A 21,391-nucleotide genomic window follows, 5' to 3' on the forward strand; every position below is an offset into this window, starting at 1 on the left:
AAACCAAATAAGTGCGTGCACATAAAAGCTTAAATTGCAATCTTGTGGAAAGTAAGAATATTTTTATATTTTTTTCTTCTCTTTGCTTGGCACTGTCACAACATCTTGGTGCACCCATAAGTACAAAAGAACAAGAAATACAAAGTATTCATGTTTTTTTTTGTTCTTTTTTTTATATCTCATCATTAAATAAGTGTGTCAGCATACTTTGTTTTTTTGGCTTACTAAAAAGAAAAAACAAAAAAAACATGGTTTTCGGGTTTTTCCCTACGGTCAACATTTTTGGCATATAATTTTCTAGGTACTTGTATAACTTTTGAACCAAATAAAACAATTTTTGTTTAGACCCTTTAGCCCTTTTATGTAAACGTCTAGAAAAAAGCTGAACATTAAAATCAAAACACACACACACACAATAAATAAAAAATAATGAACGAAAACTACTCGCCATAATCTCTTTTTATGACAATTTATATATTTTTTTTTTAACAAAAATCAATAAAATATTTTTTTTATCACATAAAAAGGTAAAAGTGAAAAGTTTGTTTTATTATTTTTTTTCTTTAAATTGCAATTTTTCTTTATAACAAAAAAATAAAATGCAACGACAATTGTTACAAATGATTTTACAATTTTTTTTGTATTTTTTGGTAATGGTACAGCTTTTGAAACATCATATGATCGAGGCCAAGGCTAAAAAGCACACCCAAAATGAAAACAACTCTCTGAAAGCTGCCATCATGGAGGCATTTGCTATTATAGACAAGGACAGCATCATCACATTTCTAAAAATAAATAAGATCTCTATTTTTTTTAAATGAGACAAATTCTGCAATGTACATATTACATTTAAAAAGAATTGTGACTAAATGGCGGGCAGATGGACAAAATCTTTATTGATATAAAATAGCTGGGAGGAAATTACAGTTCAAAGATATTATTATGTCATTAAACACTATAGGATTTGAACACGACAGAACGACATCAATTTACCGTTGAAATCAAAGAAAAAAGACGAAGAATATAAAATGTGAGGAAAATGGAAGCGGAAGTTGTAAAGAACAGGAAAATGTGAAAGAGGATAGTGCAGATGGCGGTCGGCTCCAGTTAGATGTTCCACAGATGAGCATGCAGTGGATGAAAACAAAAAGGGGAGCAAACTCCACTAAAAGGACCTCGTAAATATGATGTAATTCATGCGTCAGTGGACACGAGAAACACAAAATCAATACGCATTGAACAATAGAGAAAACTCTCTTGACTAAGAGCAGCAGCAGAAATCATGATAGTAGTAGTAATCGTTGTCGTAGCCGTGGAAACCCTTTTTCTAGATAGCACAAAGTTACAAGTTGTTTCAAACTCTCTCTCCCAACCACAGCTCCTGCATCTCCCCACTAAATTACCTTTCATTCCTGCCTTAACATGCACCTCCCATTACATTCTGTCAGTTCACGGCTTCAATCAGGAGAATCTCATTTCTTTTGTACTCATGAAAGAACACATTCAATTACTGAATTAATTTCCAAGATCTGTTTTTCAAGAAAATCCAGTCCCTATGTTTTTTGATTATGTATATACACTATGCGTTTTCACTATATGTATACAGACATATATTTTGGATCATTGTACAACACTGCTATCAAAGACTTTCACTTCGGATTTTACCATACAATTTGGATGTGAATTTTTATATCCTTTTCATTAACTTCCCTTACTCTATGACATTTAAATATTTAAACAACTTTTAATAGTGATTTTCCATGTCTCTCTGACTTTAGCAAATACGGTGTAAACCATTATAACTATTTGCTAATATTTTCTCCTCTGAAGAGATGGTAGATATCGAAATCCTATAGGATAATGAGTTATAATATTTCAAATGTATTCTTTGTCTTACATAGAATGATAAAAATCTTTTAATTTGAAATTTAAACATTTCACGTCATAAATTTTTAAATTCATTGAATGTCTAAAATTTGATTTATTTGCTCTATCTTGTATATCGAGCAATTCTTATTTAGGTGGGATAGTACTTATAGAATATTACTGCCAGTAATATCTTGTAAAACTTATAATCACAGGTTTCCATACCAGTTGATAGTTAGATAATTTTATTCTGAAGTATATATATATATACACCCACACATTGTGTTTTCATTATATACGAGGTGTCTTATTTAAGGCACCTTAGTTTCCAAACTTTTTTAATATGGGCACTTTTATTAAAAGTACACACATAAAACTCTAGTCCTCTTCAAAGTAATCTCCACCGGCTGCAATACACTTGTTGTATCATTCTAACAACTTCTGAAACCCCCCATGGAAATCATTTTTGTGCGAGTGTGTCAATAATCCTCATCACATTCTCTTCCATCTCTTCGATTATCTCATAATGACAACTTTTAAGGTTTTCCTTGAACTTAGGAAATAATCAAAAGTCACAGGAGCAAGTTCTTAAATATAGGGAGGGTGTGGAACTGTCTTGATGCCTATCTTGGTCAAATAGTCTGTGGCAAGGATAGAGCAACCTTGGGACGAACTTTACGTAAATCTTCCACATCTTCAGTTCCCTGCAAATAATTGTGTGTAAAGTTCCCACACTGATATCAAGCTGTGCACATTGTTGCTATAGACATACGATGGATCTTATCCATGAAATTCTTTATTTTCCCAATTAACTCTGGTGTTCTCACTTCCTTACTCCCCCCCCACACCTGTCATCATCTCTCACAGATTCCCTGCCTTCTTTGAATCTCTTATGCCACTCAAAAACTGATGCTTGATTCATGCAAAATGGTCCATAAGCAGCCCGAAGCATTCCATACATTTCTGTTGCATTTTTCCAAATTTAAAACAGGATTTTATTGCATATCGTTCTTCTAAATTGTCCTCACATTCAGATTGCATTTTTTTTTTTAAATTCACCAGCTGTGACAATTAGGCTTTAGTAAGGTGTATTCCAATTTCTTTTGTAGCTGTTCATTTGAACCTAAAAATCATAACAATTGGTCAGCCATCTCATAAGAAATAGCATACTAAATTTTCAAGAATCTATGACAATTTTAAATGCCTGTACAAAAATGTCTGGAAACTTATTGAAGGCATCTTATATATATATATATATATATATATATATATATTCTTATTTTTCATTATGTATATATACATAATGTTTTCATTAATTTTGTACACAAGAGAATTCATTCTGTCAAAAATAATAAAAAAATGCTAAAGTCTTTCAAACAAATCAATCAAGCATTAGAGAAAGAATTGGCAACATTTTAATATCACAATAAAATATTTTTTTTTACATTCAAACAAAATCACCGTTTTTTTTTTCTGGGATATTGTCTAGTGAAATTTATTTTTGGTTGCAATTAGTGTTTTAGAATCAGGAATAATCAAAACTTTTGGGGTTTCAAAGAAATTGGAGCTGATTTTTTTTATTCCAAAAACGACTCTGCTTTGTTTGTTTTTTCTAAATTTAATATTCTATTGCTAGTAGAAATAACAAAATGGTAGATACTTATTATTTTTAAACTAACTAGTTAAACTAAAAAGATAAGAAATGTAGGTAAAAAATGGAATCGGTAAAAATGGCACAGTTAAAAGACAAGTAGATGAATAAGAAAAAATGGCACATGAAAAATATCAATGTAGATTTTCATTGAGTTTAGCAAACCAATATTTTCAATTAATTATGATGAAAACATTTTAGAAAAAGTGATAAAGATCTGTTTTTATTTCTGAGGAAAGATAACATTATGCAGGATTTTGTGGAAATTAAAAAAAAAACTCTATAACTTAATATTTATAAATTTATCAGAATCGGAATCAGTAATTATATTGTAATCAAGAATTTAGAACAGAATCGGTAATTTTATCAGAATCGTGGGGAATATTGGTGTCGTCCCATCACTTTATGATTGAAAATGAAAATGTATAGCCATGTACAGCGATTGAACATACGACCTTCAGATTAGGCAATAAAACAAAATATGAGGTATATAACCAGGCACACGCACATTATGGCTATATCAAATTGAAACAATGAATCTTATCGCTGTAGATCAATATAATTTTTAAAAAATAATTGGCAACTTAAATTGATACAAGTTACAAAGTGTTGCGGCAAAATTTGATATTTGAGAAAGAGTAAATAAAATGCTAAGAGATGCTGAGAAGTGTGATGAACCCCGGAGTGATGAGATCGCTGCCAGATGACTCTGTATCTTCCAGCAGGACTTTGTTTCTGCACACAAGACCAATATGACTCTCGCTTGGTTGCTCAACAATGTTCCTCACTACTGGTTGCCAGACTTTGGGCTGCCCTCCTCACCTGACTTTGATCATTTCTTTGCAGTAATATCGAGGCCAAAACCAAAAAGCCATGCCCATAACACAGTTGACTCTCTGAAGGCTGCCATCACAGAAACATTTTCTGCTATAGATAAAGAGTGCCGCCAAAGCAGGTAATTCATTTTATGCTTGCCTTCAGACAGTCATCTCCTCTGGTGGTGGTTACATACGATCATGATTTCTCTAGGTAATTAATGGTTGCTAAATAAAATGCCAGGTCTCTGCATATATAATTCTTTTTTTTTTTTTATCATCTATTTCGTTTTCTTCTTGTCAGATATTGCTGCAATACCCCGTATATAAAAATAAAATGAATTCATAAGAATTAACTTTAAGAAAATCAAATGGTTTAACAGAGAAACATTTTTTTCATTATTGCTGACATAAGCTTATTTAAAGTAAAAGATGGTCACACACTTTTAGAAGACACTTATCTATACTAGTAATAAAATTCTAAATGTTTATTTATGTGTGTGTGTGTGTGTGTGTATATACCAATAAAACTTTCGAACGGATGCACCGAATTGAAAAATTCTTTTTTTTTTTTTTTCTTGAAAGGTGTGAGTCCCTAGATTGTCCTTATCTATATATAGTTCATAATAAACAACACTGAGTAACACAAAAAGCCTGAAATAAGGGTTTTTGGGACATTTTGTGCAATTGTTGAAAAAGTTACCTGCCCATGTCAATAGAATTTAGCACAGTCTATATACAGTCGCGGTAACATCTTTTGGCATATGGACAGGACTTGTGGTGCAATGGATAACACGTCTGACTACGGATCAGAAGATTCCAGGTTCGAATCTTGGCGAGTTCGTAATAATTTTAACCATCATTTTATCCAATGTTTACTCATTATCTTTACCCTTAGTTATGATATTTTTGTTTTTCAGTGATTTTGTTTTGTGCATATGGGAATTTCCCATATTCCGAGTTCACAGGGTAAGCGTTGATGGTAAGACGATGTTGAGTGTACTTGATTTTGTGTTTGACTTGGCATTGTGTGTGCTTACGCAGCACAGCCGCTAGTTTTGAATAAAATTTAAATGAGAAATTTTAAAACTTTAAAGTGTCGGAAATAATGATAAAATCATTTTATTTGCTTTTATTGTTGTTGTAATATTTTTAGGTGTTTATTGTAAAAAAGAGTCCATAGTACCAATCCTTCGGGCTGGAAAAGTATTTTTAATAAATTGAAGCAAAGATTAAGCACTGTGCAATTCACTATTCCAAATTAAAATAGAACAAAAAAAAAAAAACATTAAAATTTTATTCCTACATTTTAATCAATTAAGTGTTACAGACAAAATTTAACAAAGTTATCTGGTTGGATTTTAAATCTCAGACCCAAATAGTGTTTAAGCTGATAAAACAAACTGCAATGTAATAACATACTCTATATTACAGATTCATTTTTAATGTCACAGGATAGATTTGATTTCGGTCCAGAACTAAGAAATTGATGCGTCACGATACCTTATTTTGAAACCCAGACATTTTAGAAGATTTGCAGTTTGGCACCCAAAATAATCCTCTTGGGTCTAAATTTCACTCAAGGATAAGGAATTCAAAAATCTTAGAAAAGCACCAAATGAAAGGAAAAACATTGTTTTGACAAATTCATGTGCCACCGTGGCACTTTTTAAGAGGTCGTTTTGGCCCTCCAATGATTTCCTGTTGTGGATTGGTTAGTTTTGTTCTCTCTCTCTCTCTCTCTCTATATATATATATATATAGTTGCATATACTCCAATACACATACACACACACACACACACATATATATATATATGCATAGAAGATGCCATTTGTTTTTTCAGCTACTCAAATATTTGGTTTGGGTTTATCAGATTAAATATTTCATTCAATTTGGAAGTTTTATAACATTTTTTGACATATTGTTTTCATTTTTTTTAATAAGGGAATTATCATTTATCAAGGCCTCAAGGCTATCCGAGGATAAAGGTAAATGAATGTAAGGTGGTATTATAGTAATCATTAATGTTGTAAATTGAGTTGCATTTGATTATTTAACAAGACGGCTCAACGAGAACTTGTTTACATTGGACTTAAAGCCTACTATATTGTAGTCAACTGGGAAGCACACCAGTAGAACAGTGTTCCACAGACAATCAGTTCTAGAATAGAAGCTTTGTGCATTTAAATTTAGAGAGTGGAGTAAATCATATATAGTGGTTGTAGCTAGTAGAGTATATTTTGTGAAAGTTTGGCAAGGGGGAACCATAGATTGGAGCTTAGTTGAGCACTTGCCATGAAAATAATGATAGAGCAGAGACAGGCTCACACCATCTCTTCCGTGGGAAAGAGGTTGTAGGGCAACAAAAAGAATAACTGTAGTGCTTTTCCTGTAACGACTTTTGAATTTTCGAAATAACATCTGCTTTAGTTGCTTGGAGACTTGGGTACTAGTTGAGAATCCCTTCTTGATAATCAGCCCGACAGAGGTATGCCATATTAGTAGTATCTAGGAGGTCCACCCTTTCAGGCCTTGCCACCAGCTTTTGGGTGAAGTAAGTTCATAGCTTACTGCCCGAGGCGCTCCTACCAGAGAATACCGATGAAACTGCTCAGACAATTTTTGCTAGTTCAGAGTGCCCCTTCTTTAAGGGTGCCGACTTTCCCCACCTTACGACCTTGTGTCACATCTTGCTGCAGTGGGAAACAAGTAAATATCTACTCCGCTGCAATTTATTTAAATGACTATTTAGTCCATTTTGGACGACTTTTAATCTGAATCATTTTTAAATAATCACTTTAAAATAAAAATCGGCTTGCGTCCGTAATAAAAACTATTTTAATACACATTTCTGAATTTTTGAGATATGGATTGAGAATTTGTATTATTTGAACTACTGTTCTCATCTTGAGTGTTATTCTCACAACGTTTCAGCTGATGTAACCTCCGACCTTCTTTTTTTTTCTATTTGGGAGTCACCACTTATCAAGGCCAGAAGGCCACTCGAGGATAAGGTGAATGAATGTAAGGTAGTAGTGTAGTAATCGTTAATCGTGTAAATTGAGTTGTTCTTCAAGTGTATCTTCTCGAACTCTGAAATTTGTATGGAATTTTGAAGGAAACACTTTATTTAATCCACAAAGGTAGTAGCCTCTTGTTCTGTCAGCCATAACCAGATAGAAGTCTTAAGTAATTCGCAGTTGTATTCTTAGTATCATTTACACTGAGGATTGAACCATAAACCTTCAGAAAAGTGTCACTTAGAACTGGACTTTACTTAGTACTTTATCCATTACACCACAGGTTATGACTGATGAAACAAGAACATGCTACCCCCATGGATTAAATTAAAGGATTTCATTCAAAATTCCAAACAGATTCCACGAGTTTGACAGAAAGATTCTCCTAGTTTGGCAGAAAGATTCCCCCTGAAATTGACATAGATTCCAGAGTTTGTCAGAAAGATTCCAGAGTTTGTCAGAAAGATTCCAGAGTTCGACAGAAAGATTCCAGAGTTTGACAGAAAGATTCCAGAGTTTGATAAGACACACCTGAAGAAGGTTGGAGATTACGTTGGCTGGAACGCTGTGAAAATCACACTCTGTTGTGGCCCAGAATGGCCACAAAGAAAAAACATGGACCCAGATTAGAGTTAGAACAGGTAATTGGTATTGAAACAAAACAGAATATACAGAGAGCAGCAATCGTAGCACGTAATACCAATATGGCGTACTACGAAACTACACAGGCCACACTGAGAGCCGTTACCTCTCAATCTATTTATACATTTCAGAAGAGTTTTATATTTTGTGCATGGGAGAGTCCTCACAACACATTCAAAATGAGAACTATAGTTAAAAGAATCCAAACAAAATAACTATAGTTAGACTTCCAACTGATTTCAAATTTTTCTTTGTACTTCTTACCACAGTGTTGCAAGGAAAGACTGATGATCTCCCCTTCCAAGAGAAAAAACGTAAACGGAGTGTTATCTTTTTATTAGTACTTCTCTTTGAGACAAGTTGCTCATGTTCACACTTCAAATAAACATCTTGCTTTTATCACATTCCTGTCTAGACTTCATTTCATCTAACCACTTTTTGAATCCAGTCAGATTTCATTAAAACAAGCTGATGAATCTGGATGCACACACATGCAAAACAACATGCGTACATGGATTGAGATTGTTGGACTGACTTCCTCATCTTGGTTGCAAGAGTCACAACGTTTCGGCCGTTTTGCCCTCCGGCCTTCATCAGGTGTTTTGTATCTATATATGTCCTAGTAACATATGGCCGAGTGGTCCTAGACGTTGTATCAAAGTTTACAGTTACCCAGAGGTGCTGAGTTCAATCCTGAACGAAGGCAGTGAAAAAGTAACATTCAAAACAGAGAATCAGCAACTATGTCCCAGAGCCTAGCTGGAGTCCGAATACGGTACCCTCGTAATAATAATAAAGGGTTGGGTTCGAGACTCCTAACAAATGGTTCCCCAGTTCGATACAAAACACCTGATGAAGGCTGGAGGGCAAAACGGCCAAAACGTTGTGACTCTTACAACCAAGATGAGGAAGTCAGTCCGACAATCTCAATCAATGAAAACACCTCATCTCAAAAATACAGACAATTAACATGCGTACATTACACAATTGAGCAGACAACACAGCAGACATTTCACGCTTAGAAAAGTGTAAAAATCGTGCTAATCTTAAGCTGCACAACAGCTCAAATAGCCAAGAAAGCATGAAACTCACTTGAGCCTCCAGCTTTTTCAGATCATTTAACAGCATCATATTTTCCCGCTCCAGCTCACTCACTTGGACCCTGTATTTCTGCAGGTTATCCTGAAAAGATCAAAAGGAAAAAAAAAATGCAATTCAGAATTTATGGAAAATTTCACAGTGAATGTTTAGTACTCTGAATGAAATTAAATTTCTGTTCAATGAAGAAATTTTGGTACTTGTGTATTTTTGGTACTGTGCTGAAATAATAACATTGTTATTTCGAAAGCCATTCTTAACATGTGGATGGGAGAGTATTTTGTAACTATTTTGTGCTTCCATCTAGCAATTTAATAATAAAAAAGATAGCGTGGAACTTGAATTTAACCTGCAAAAACTATTTTAAATAGCGCGGTACCAAAAATACATGAGCACCGAAATTTTCATTAATTTGAACTTTTTGTATAAGTTGAGAATAGTTTACAACTCTTGCTCAACCAAGGAAATGATTTCCTGTTGTGGATTGATTAGTTTTATCATCTTTCTCTCTCTCTCTCTCTCTATATATATATATATATAGTTGCATATACACCAATACACATATATATATATAATTATGTATAGAAGATGCCATTTTTTTTTCAGCTACTCAAATATTTGGTTTGGGTTTATCAGATTAAATATTTCATTCAATTTAGAATTTTTATAACATTTTTTGACATATTGTTTTCATTTTTTAACAAGGGGGTTATCATTTATCAAGGCCTCAAGGCCACTCGAGGATAAGGGTTAATGAATGTAAGGTGGTATTATAGTAATCATTAATGTTGTAAATTGAGTTGCATTTGATTATTTAACAAGACAGCTACACGAGAACTTGTTTACATTGGACTTAAAGCCTACTATATTGTAGTCAACTGGGAAGCACACCAGTGGAACAGTGTTCCACAGACAATCAGTTCTAGAATAGAAGCTTTGTGCATTTAAATTTAGAGAGTGGAGTAAATCATATATAGTGGTTGTAGCTAGTAGAGTATATTTTGTGAAAGTTTGGCAAGGGGGAACCGTAGATTAGAGCTCAGTCGAGCACTTGCCATGAAAATAATGATAGAGCAGAGACAGGCTCACACCATCTCTTCTGTGGGAAAGAGGTTGCAGGGCAGAGAAAAGGATAGGTTTTGAACTCTATCAAGCTAAGATAGGGCGTGCCAAGCAGCTCCTGCCCAAATGTGACAACAGTATTCCATTTTAGGATGTATTTGACTCTTATACAGATAGAGGATTGCATCGGCAGGGAGATACCTACTGGAGTGGTAGAATTATCCAACCATTTTTCCAGTGATCTCGGCCATAGATTTGATGTATATATTCGATTTCAGGTCAGGAATGAAGGTCAGTCCCAGAAGCTTGTCAAGATATGGTGCTTCCTCAAGACGAGAGCCATTCATTTCAATTGGGGTCAGAGCAATTATGATGAAAGGAGAGCAGCTTGGTTTTAGATGCATCAAAATTAACCAGCCACCTTTTATCCCATTGCATCACATGCTAAAGATAAGAAGAGAGAGAATCAGAAAGATCTTGGTCATTGTCAGCCTTTTAAGTGTTGCCATAGATTGTGGTGTTATCTGCATAAATGTCTACGAATGATCTAAGAATGTGATTTCTGCCTATCAATGACTACTCTTATAAGCCTATCACAGAGAAAGAATTTAATAATTGAAAAGACATTTTCAGCTATTTCATAGCTGGCGATCTTTTGAAGTAGACCTTTATGCCATACCCTAAAACGCTTTTGATATGTCAAGAGCTATTGCTCCTGAAACAAAGCCTCTGTCGAGAGATCCTGTGTGATACTACAGTTAGCACATTAGCTGTAGATCTTTTTTTATTTTTTTTTACATAGGAACCACAACTTATCAAGGCCCAGAGGCCACTCAAGGATAAGGGTTAAAGTGGTTTTGGCTAGATGAGTCTTTTTTGTGAAATTTTGCGAGGGGGGCCATAACCACTTCTCTATCATACGTTCCAGCAACCTACTCATTGCACACAGGAGACTGATTGATCTGTATTGAGAGGGAGATGACAGATCTCCAAAATTTTTTAAATACGAGGTAGACTAATGAAGTTTTCCATGGTGTTGAGAAGCATTTCTCCTAAAGGCAACATTTCAATAGCTTTGTAAGTATGGGAGCTAGTTCCGGTTAAAGGTTTTTCAGCACTATGATTGGAATGCCATCAGGGCCAATTGCTTAACTGGAATCAAGGTTTTTGATAAGCTTGGCAACATCATGCACAGATATTTGCATGTTGCATGGCGTGTTTTCGGTCACAGGAGGAAATACGATGGAGAGGAGCTTAGGCAGCCCTGATACCTAAAGGTAGAATTTGCTGCAAAGTTCTTTGCAAAGAGTTTTGCTTTGTCAGATGCTGAGGAAATTACCTCAGGTCCATTGATGATGGTTAGAATAGAGGACATGCTTCTGTTCAGGACTATTTATTTTTTGCCAAAACTGGTTGGAACCAAACCGCTGCTCAGCTACTTTAAACTAGACATTCTGAGCATACGAATCTCTTGCGTGCTTTATTACTATTTACAATGGTTGCTGGCAGTCCATAAGGTAGCTTTGGTTTCACAACATCTATTACATTAGAAGCAATGCAAACAGTGATTTCTGTGCACAATGGTAGCAGCATATTATGAAGTAAACTACTGTTTACTGTTAAGCTTTTGCTGGAATTACGTGGAGGGTATGAAGCGGTCTATACCAACAGTTAACCATTTTATCAGGTTTGATACTGTAGAAGACATTCGTTTTAAACATGGAATGCAGAGGTATAGCTGATATAAATGTTCGGAAGTTATCTCAATCAATTATAGAGTAATAATCTCCTTTTTTTATTTACATAGAAGACTTATCAAGGCCCAGAGGCCACCCAAGGATAAGGGTTAATGGGTAAACATTAGTCATTGCGATTATAACATAGTAAACATAAGTAGCAGGAATTTTGCAAATTGGATTACTTACGAGGACAGTTCATCAAGAACTCGTTCATGTTGGACTTGAAGACAATCAGATTGTGGTCAGCTGGAAAGCAGGTAAACGGAAGAGAATTCCACAGGCATGCAGTTCTAAGAAAGAAGCTTTGTTCATGGAATCTACGTTTAGGGTTAGGCATAGATAAAGAGTGGGAAATTGTTGATAGTGGTTTTGACTAGATGAGCGTTTTTCGTGAAAGTCTGGTGAGGGGGGACCATAGATTGAAGTTCAGATAAGCACTTGCCATGAAAATAACGATAAAGTAGAGACACTTTCGCAACATCTTTTCTGTGGGAAAGAGGTTGCAGGGAAGGCATCCCCCCACTAGACTACAAAGTCTATTTTGAACTCTGTCAAGACAGGATAAGCTGCTTCTAGCAGCTCCTGCCCAGATGTGGCAACAGTACTCCATCCTTGGCCGAACCTGGCTTTTATATAGGTAGAGAATTGCATCAGTTGGTTGTTTTACGGCATATCAACCCTTTTCGGGTTATTTAATGCCGAATCCAAAGATTTTGAAGAAAAACTTTTTAATAGAATATATTTGTTGTTTTCAAGTCGGTTTCTATTTAACCCATAGTTGGAACCCTAACAGGTACTACCACTCTGGGTCAGAGTGGACCTGGGAGCAATGGTAATTAAAGGGTGGCTCCACAGTCCCCAAAGCCCGCAAGCTGGGGCCTCACCACTGGATATAGTTTATGGTCATATCCAGGACCCCCATTGAGGGACTTTTACCCTCTGCAGGGGGTCAGTCGGTGTATTCTAATGCCCCACTGACAAGGCCGGCATCAAGAGTGAGATATCTACTGCAGCAGTAGAAGGATCCCACCATTTTTCCAGCGACCTTGGCAACGGATTTGATATATGTGTTCCATTTCAGATTGGGAGTAAAGGTCAAGCCCAGAACCCAGTAGGAATGAGAGGTTCATCAGAGAACTTATTTAATTTTATTTTTATTTTGCAGTTCTGAATTTTGGAGATGCGGATTAATCGTTCATACTATTTGGATTCCTTAGACTATTGTTCTCAACTGGAGTGTTATTTGCACAACGTTTTGGCCAATGTAACCTCCGATCTTCTTCAGGTCTATTTTGTCGAACTTGGAAATCTTTCAGTCAAAATTGTTGTCTGCAAGGAATTTTAAATGGAATTCTTCATTTGACCCACAGGGACAGCACGCTCTCACTGTCAGAAGGTAGAAGTCTCTAATCCCAGTTTTAGGAGTCTTAAACTTATTTTTGTTTCTAGATGTAAATATCATTTTTTATTTTTATTTTGTCTTTGGAATGAAAAGAAGGATTTGGTAAAAAAAACAAAAAAAAAACACTTATTTAGGTGACTGTTTGGCAACTTACTTATTTGGCCTTTTAGTCACGGGCAAAGTGTAGTATCTGTTCTAATACTACACTTTGCTTGAATATTTTATATTTACCACTGATATTATTTTTTTTATGTAATAGCTGATTGATACCAGGTAATCTTCCTAGCATTCTCTAAAAGTGAACAAAAAATAAATAAAATGTTCAAAATGAAATAAAACTGCAACTTACCTCATAAGTGACCGACAAGTTAAACCTTTCTTGTTTGAGCTGACCAATTTTGGCCTTATACTGGACCATGTTACTGACCAGATCTTCCATTCTGAAATTAAATAAAAAGAAAAGAGAAAGGTCAGTAATTCATTTTTAACTAGCTATTAGCTCCCTATTGCTTCACAAATTTCTCTACTTCAAATATTAAGCTAGTGCAAAATCAATATCGTTTTCTCACATAGGTTAAATTTATATATGATTTCTGAATTAATTCATTGATATATATATATAGCCATGTTATATATCATTTTGAAGCGCGTTTTTTTGCTCTATTGCATCGTGTTATTCGTTACCGCTCTCAATCTCTTTATTTATTTTTTTTGCAGTCTGAAGCATTTCATACGCTTCTGTGGCATTTTTTCCAAGTTTAAAACAGAATTTTATTGCATATCGTTCTTCTAAATTGTCCTCATGTCCAGATTGCATTTTTGAAATTCACCAGCTATTACAATCAGGCTTTAGTAGGGTATATTCCAATTCCTGCTGCAGCTGTTTATTTGAACTTGAAATCATAAAAATTGGTCAGTCATCTTATAAAATGTATTGCAATAATACACTGAATTTTCAAATATCTATAACAATTTAAAATGCCTGTACAAAAAATTCTGGAAACTTATTGAAGGCACCTCGTATATTTCTTGTGCAAAATCTATATATCTATAAAAGTGAATGTGTCTGTCTGTGTACATTTCCCTACGCAATAACTCTGTCAATTTTCAGTCTACAGACTCGAAATTTGATATACAGGGTACTGAGATTTGGGAAAATCTTTGTAATCCGTTTTTGGCGAGAAATTTGGCTGTTAAGGGGTCAAAGTTCAACGATTTGTCCTTTGAGAACTTTACCAAACTCCTTCGCTAATTTTGGGTCTAAACACTTGAAATTTTGGATATAGGTTCCTTGGACATGGATCTAACTTAATAACTTGATTTGAGCCCCAAACAATAAATGTTCAGGGGTGATAATAGGGGTCAAAGTTTAAAAAAATTGACCGTTTTTTTTTTCTTTTGCTCAACATACACCTCCAAACACCCGGGCAACGCCGGGCTGAAATGCTAGTGTTGCACAAAAAAAAAAAAAAAAAAAAAAAAAGAAGGTCTGTAACGTCCTTAAAAGTAAACAGAGTGCAAGACTAATCTCATAATTTTTCTAAGAAAATTTTAATCGTGCAAAAACCTTTATATTTCAAGAACATTTGTCAGTCTATTTTTCTATAAATGCATGGACGCACAGACGTTCTATTTTATCATACTAGCGGGCGGTGGGGAGAGTGCTCGACTTTGTTCGCCCGGAAAATATGCTTAAATATGATATTTTCATTTGTTCAGATTTTATATATATTATTATAGAGTCGTGATTTCAAAAGTTAAAAAAAGTATTTGGGTGCCATCAGCTTGAATTAAAACCAAAAGCCAAACTGTAGCATTTAAAGCTGGCGACGTTACCACTGTACCAATGTGACACGCATATGAACTGATTAAAAATAAACCAAGATGAATGTACAAAATGTATAACGATTTTTTCAATTTTGACCTCTTTTTGACCCCTTAAAACTATTTTAACCGGCTTTAACCAGAAAAGAACGGTCCATAAAAAATCCAATCATTTGAGGGACCCTAGCACCACTCTACAACTTTTAGTTTTGGAAGAGATAGAGTTTGAAAATATGGAGACCGACAAGCAGACAGACAAACCGATGGACAGACAGAAAGACAGACGGACAGAGCTTTTTATTATACTAGATTTTCATTTTATTTTACTTCAGTTGAAGTTCTCAAAAATCAAGGAGCCCCTTCTTGGGGTCAATACATAATTTCTGTATGAGATACATAGATATTCGAATATTCCAGTAAAGTTTGATTTACATCTTAAATATTGAGTTAGTAAGGAAATTAAGAAGTTATAATTTTCTTCTCAACAGTTGACCGGTTAACTATGTTTTAGTATATCTTTCATGTGGTCTTACTGGATTCCAGGACAAGAATTCATCTAATCTGGTAGAATATCGAACTTAGTGTTGGTACTATCGACAATACTGTTTAGAAAAAAAGTGCACCAACCCTCGTATAAGCCAGTGTAGAATAGCCATATTGAGGGGTTTTTATTTGGGCTTCAAATTTTATTTAAAACCAAATTTCAAACATTTGGTCAGGGTTAATTTGTTGGGGGAAGGGGGAATATCCTCATGCCAGGTTGTCCTGACAAACCCTTGTGTAGAGAGACCTTAGATACCCGAGTACAGTGTCTAGTAGGCATTCAATGTGTGTGTGTGTAAGCGAAACAGCTATAATCTACTAACAGGGTTACCCGACATTGCCCGTGATTGAATGATGATTAAAAAATGTTTTACACTCCCATATTTTTTGTTAATCAAATCGATTGATTGCTTGCTCTAGTTGGGAACCCATTGCAGTGCACCGAGAGGAAGCTTCACATGCCTCCCGGAAGGGATTAGTCCACAATACATTGTAGTATACATTGCACTGTTGATTTTATGAATTATTTTTTTATATCTAATTGCTTGTATTAAAGTTTAAAATGCAAAACTCAAGTATCATGCTTCAATTGTGCTTTAAACAGAAACCTTCATTTCGAACGTGTCCTTGTCATATCAAAGAACCTACTGTTGATTTCATATGTCAAACCTTTTGGCTTGTGTGGTAATAATTCCCAAATGCATTCATGATGCTAAGCTGTGTAAAGTGTTAAATTTGGTCAAAATCGTCTGTTCTTTCTTTCATCGGATTATTTCAATTATTGATACTTAATAAAAACATTTTGATACAAAACCTGTCTAAGAACACTGCCAAGCACATAAACTACCTTCATGTGAAATTTCATAAAAACCGGCTCAGCCATTTTGGAGTGCATAGGGAACGAACTCACAAACAAAATTCCCTTTATATAATGGTAAAGACAGATTTGTACAAAATCTTTCTTTTGTCTTGTGGTCATTAATTCCAGTTTTATTAACAATAAATCTAGCTGTAATTTCCATGATTAAAACTGCAGGAAATAATATCAATCTTATTTCTTTATTTTCATTCAGAAAAAAAAAAAAAAAAAAAAAAAACAACAAAAAAAACAATTGGATTCTTTTTGTATTTTTATTGTTCTTTTTCCTTCCAGTAAAATAAAGTTAACTTGACTGCATGGCTTTCAAGATCTTTAAAGCATGTTGATGCGATTTTTTTCATGTTTTTTTTTTTTTTTTTTTTTTTTTTTTTTTTTTTTTTTGTAAAATGCATTTTTTTTTAAATGATTAGACTTCCCTCTCCCCAAACTTACTCTTTCCCCACCAATTCCATGTTACAGTTTCAATTGCCGAAGATTGTGATTGTTATGCTATAAGAAATGGTAAAAGTACAGTTTTCGTCGTGGAAAAAACAAATGCAGGAAGTAATAAAAATGTAAAAATAAATAAATAAATAAATAAATAGAAATAAAAAATAAAAATGTAAAAAAAATAAAAAATAAAAATAAAAATCCGCGAATAGAGAAAGAAATCAGAAATGAATGCAAATCCAAGACTTAATAAATGGATTAATAAATGGATAAATGGAGAATTTTCTTTGTTTGTTTGGCAAAGAATTTGTTAATGTGATCATGTAAGTATGTAGAGAGTATTTGAGCTGTAATTATGTAATTCTATTTTTGCTTCAAGTCAATGACTTAAATTATTCATTTCAAAAACAGATTTTTTTATATATGTTTCGTGGTTTCATTTTAAATTCTGAAAAAACAACATATAGAGGCATATATTCGATTTAAGAATTTATTGCTTGACAAAAGGAATATATAGAAAGGGTTATTTTAATTTCCTTAATCCATGGATTTTCAACAATGGCTCATATCATCAGAGGAAACATGGACTACCCAGGTTGTATCAACTTCTCTTTTCGTATAATTTTCTCCATATAATTATCCACAACCACTCAAAAACTATTTTCAATAATTGTGCTGAAAAGCAAAATAGCGTCCATTCGCAGCTGAACATTTTGCTAACTGCATTTCATTTCCTCTGATGATATGAGCCATTGTTGAAAATCCATGGATTAAGGAAATTAAAATAACCCTTTCTATATATTCCTTTGTCAAGCAATAAATTCTTAAATCGAATATATGCCTCTATATGTTGCTTTCTCAGAATTTAAAATTAAACCACGAAACTTATATATTGCTCTATTCTTAAATATTGAGCTTTTCCTTTTTGGCTAGGATTATCTATTTTATTTTTACTTTCATCATATTTTGATTTGGTTTTGATACCCCCAAATTCGAAGCTATCTCATTACAACCCTTCCTTTTCATAACCTATCATACTTTCATAAATCAGAGTCCATTTTCTGTAGGCTGTTTTTGAACCCAGTCAACGACGGGTACTTTTGCTAGTATATATATATATATATATATATATATATATATATATATATATATATATATATATATATATATATAAAATAAATAAATAAAAATTACAATAAGTTTACCAAGGTAATCAAAATGGTAAACTTAAAATATATTATAAATATTAAAGAGTTAATATTTACAAGTAAAGTAATCTCAACCAGATGTAAAAGCTCAACAAAACCGAAAAGGAAATAGCGCTTATAATATGAACAAATGATTAATAAAACATGTTAAAAGACATCTTGAAAAAGAGTTAAAAACATATTTAATTTTAAAAAAGGAAGCACAAGATAAGTGGATAGTCCTTAATCTGCGGAGTTTCGAAGAAATACTCTCCTTCTCATCAGAGGGCAGGAATTAGCAAAATGCAGGATCGGATTTTGCATATAAAAGTATTTAATGAAACTACAAGTAAGTCACAGATCTTACTTGGTTAAAAAATAAAAAGGGTGAAGTAAGGGGAATAGGAGGTAAAAGAAAAATGATAAAAAGATTTCACATGAATGGATAGTCCGGTGAAGGGTAAAAAATCCAAAATAAAAAAAATTTAAAATTAAATATGTTTTCAAGATGTCTTTAACATGTTTTATTAATCATTTGTTCATATATATATATATATATATATATATATATATATATATATATATATATATATATATATATATATATATATATTACTTAAAAGGAAACACCAGAGCTAGATATATTCATCCTTTTAAAGTAATTCTTCTTTATTTTAAAGATTGAACCAGTCAATTTTGAAGACACGCCATGAATTCTTCCAGGCAACATGCGAATATGGCCTTGATGCACCTAGAAGTTTACATGCACAAATAATGCATTGCTGCAACAGTTGCATGACACCGTATGTACATCGGGATATGACCATTGTGTTTATGAAAATAGCGTACTTCGATATGCGTCTTGTATGTGGAGATTACTTAAAAGTCGTCTCCGATAGTGAGCATACACGCAATTGTATACAAATTACTCGAGATTTCTTTGAAAAGGAAAAAATCTATTCGGTAGAAAGGGGAGGTAATTCACTTAAGCTAAGATTTAATTTAATAAGCTAAATAAACAATGTAGATCAGGGAGGGGTATGATATCCTATCTATAATCGTATCGTTAATTCAGGTTGGAACATTCCAAGAAGTGTATTAGGGGTGCGTAGAGGTACTTAACGACAATATCTGAAGATAAAAAAAGGCAAAAAGGTTCTTATCAAATATATCTCAACCATAACAATATGCATTGTGTTTTCGTTTCACTATCTGCATCAATTAAGTACAAGCAATAATGGCGGAAAACAGATAGGGAGACATAGTTTTGAAAGACGGTTTATCATAATTTTTTTTGTAGGTTTCCGACTACTTTTTGATTGTATTTGAAAGATTAAAGACTAAAGTTAATTTCCAAAAAGAAAAAAAACAAACTGTTTTACACGTGAAAAAAAAAAGTTATAATGGAAAATGTTTTCACGGCGACATTTGGAAGCTGACAAATTAAGCTAAATTTTGAAGTTAAATAAATTCATTGTAAAAATCCTTTGAAAGAGAAATTTTACTTTTCTGGATCTATTTCAAAGATAATTAGTAAAGTAAAGTTCTAAGATATTGGATTAAAAAAAAAACGCTTGTTTGTACAAAAAATATCTTAACCCCCAAAAGCGAGAGATTCTGGCTTCGCTCAAACAAAACAAAGCATGGATTCTACAGAAGCCCAACATGTTAGAAAGTCAAAAGGCTGTCTGAAAATTACGTCAGATAGTTGGAGGGAGGTAGGAAGTGCCGGTTTACTTTTTTCCCTCCAGCCGTGCATCCATATTGTGAACGTTTGTATAATTTTTATCATCATTTAATTTAATTATTTTTCTGTGTTCCTGCTTTTAAAATAATTTTTTTTCCCAATTATATAAAAATGATGTTATGCCAAAAGTCCCACGTTCATTCAAGCGAGGAACATATTAGAATTTTACATATAAAAATCATGCGCAACATGTAATCTAAAAAAAAATGTAGAAATATTTTTTGCAATTATTTTTTTGCGTGAAAATATTAATAAGCAATGCTTAATTCAATGATAACATGGGTAGTTCGATAAATTCATTTTTCTTGAGTTATATCGAATTCATTAATACAGACTTTAGGGTCTTTTTTCATAATGTTCCCGAACAAATTATTTTTCTTTTTTTATCGCTACAAATGCTTTATTTTCATAAAAAAAGCAAAAATAAATTTATTCATTTTTTTTTTTAACTACTGAAAACCATAACTTTAGTAAAGGTGTTTTTTGTTTAAACAAAATAATACATTTCCACTAAGATTCAAATAAACATAATGGGTTCATTATATTCCGTGATCATTATTTGATAAATACTTGATAAATTCATTGAAATTGGTTAATTTCCTGATTTTTGGTGCATTTTTAGTAAAGGGAGGGGCCGAAATGTTTATACATTTTGAATATCGGCGTTCATTTTGCACATACCTAGCGTCAGTGGTCTCCAACCTTTTTCCCCATGGGGGAAGTGGGGAGATTTTGCTGAGTTTTTAGAGCTACGCAGGTAAAAAAAAGAAATAAAAAATAAACAAATAAATAATAATAATCTGAACGTGTTTTGTACTGTTTTGCTAATTAGTTTTACTTTTTAGTGAAACTCATTCTCCAAAACCTCATTCTTTTAATCAATTTATGAACAAAAAGAAAAATCGCCACACAATTTTCACATATTTACATTTTAAAAATTTTTCATGAATATTTTTCCGTTTTTAATAACAGCTCCAGCTCCGGAAGAGAAGGGGTGGTCTAGATTAAAGACTGGTGTGCCGGATCTGGCCCGTGGGCCATAGTTTGGAGACTCTTGATCTATGTAATAATATGCATGTGCAATTTAATGTTCGTACATCACCTTTTACCTCTTTTTTAAAAGATAGGATCAGACAATCATCGAAGTTGCAATCTCCACCAAAAATTATTTTTCAAATTTTATTTGATACAATGTCATGTCGAATATGCAACTTAATCAAAATTACACTGTTGACCTTCAGACTAGGATCAAAGTGCAGTATCTGGTCTGTCTAAAGATAGTACAATAATATTGTGAAGTCCATGTTTGCATCAGATATGTACAGAATGGAAATATGTCACAAACTCCTACAAGACTTTTAGTGATAGGCCCCAGATATATTTTGAAACTACATTAATTGGTGTATATAGATGAGTTTGAACACAATTGGGACAATAATATCATGGTCTATGTTTGTGCCAGATATCCATAGAATGCATGGCA

General features: G+C 33.4%; 1 protein-coding gene and 1 non-coding gene across 3 annotated transcripts in view; one reads left to right on the forward strand and one right to left on the reverse strand.

Moving 5' to 3' along the window:
- The window catches only part of LOC145248188 (uncharacterized), a 558,365-nt gene that overhangs the window by 77,797 nt on the left and 459,177 nt on the right, over positions 1-21,391 (reverse strand). For both annotated transcript variants that reach the window (XM_080110044.1, XM_080110045.1), the window contains exons 7-8: positions 13,648-13,738; positions 9,090-9,179 (exon numbers count right to left, since the gene is read on the reverse strand). In XM_080110044.1, coding sequence (XP_079966170.1) covers positions 9,090-9,179; positions 13,648-13,738 — 181 coding nt within the window. The remainder of the gene's footprint in view (positions 1-9,089; positions 9,180-13,647; positions 13,739-21,391) is intronic.
- Positions 5,104-5,176, forward strand: Trnar-acg (transfer RNA arginine (anticodon ACG)). Its single transcript has one exon. It is a non-coding gene; the product is annotated as a tRNA-Arg (tRNA).

This window comes from Euprymna scolopes, chromosome 26 (genome assembly GCF_053919585.1).
Source record: "Euprymna scolopes isolate OS-2025 chromosome 26, ASM5391958v1, whole genome shotgun sequence".
NCBI lineage: Eukaryota > Metazoa > Mollusca > Cephalopoda > Sepiida > Sepiolidae > Euprymna > Euprymna scolopes.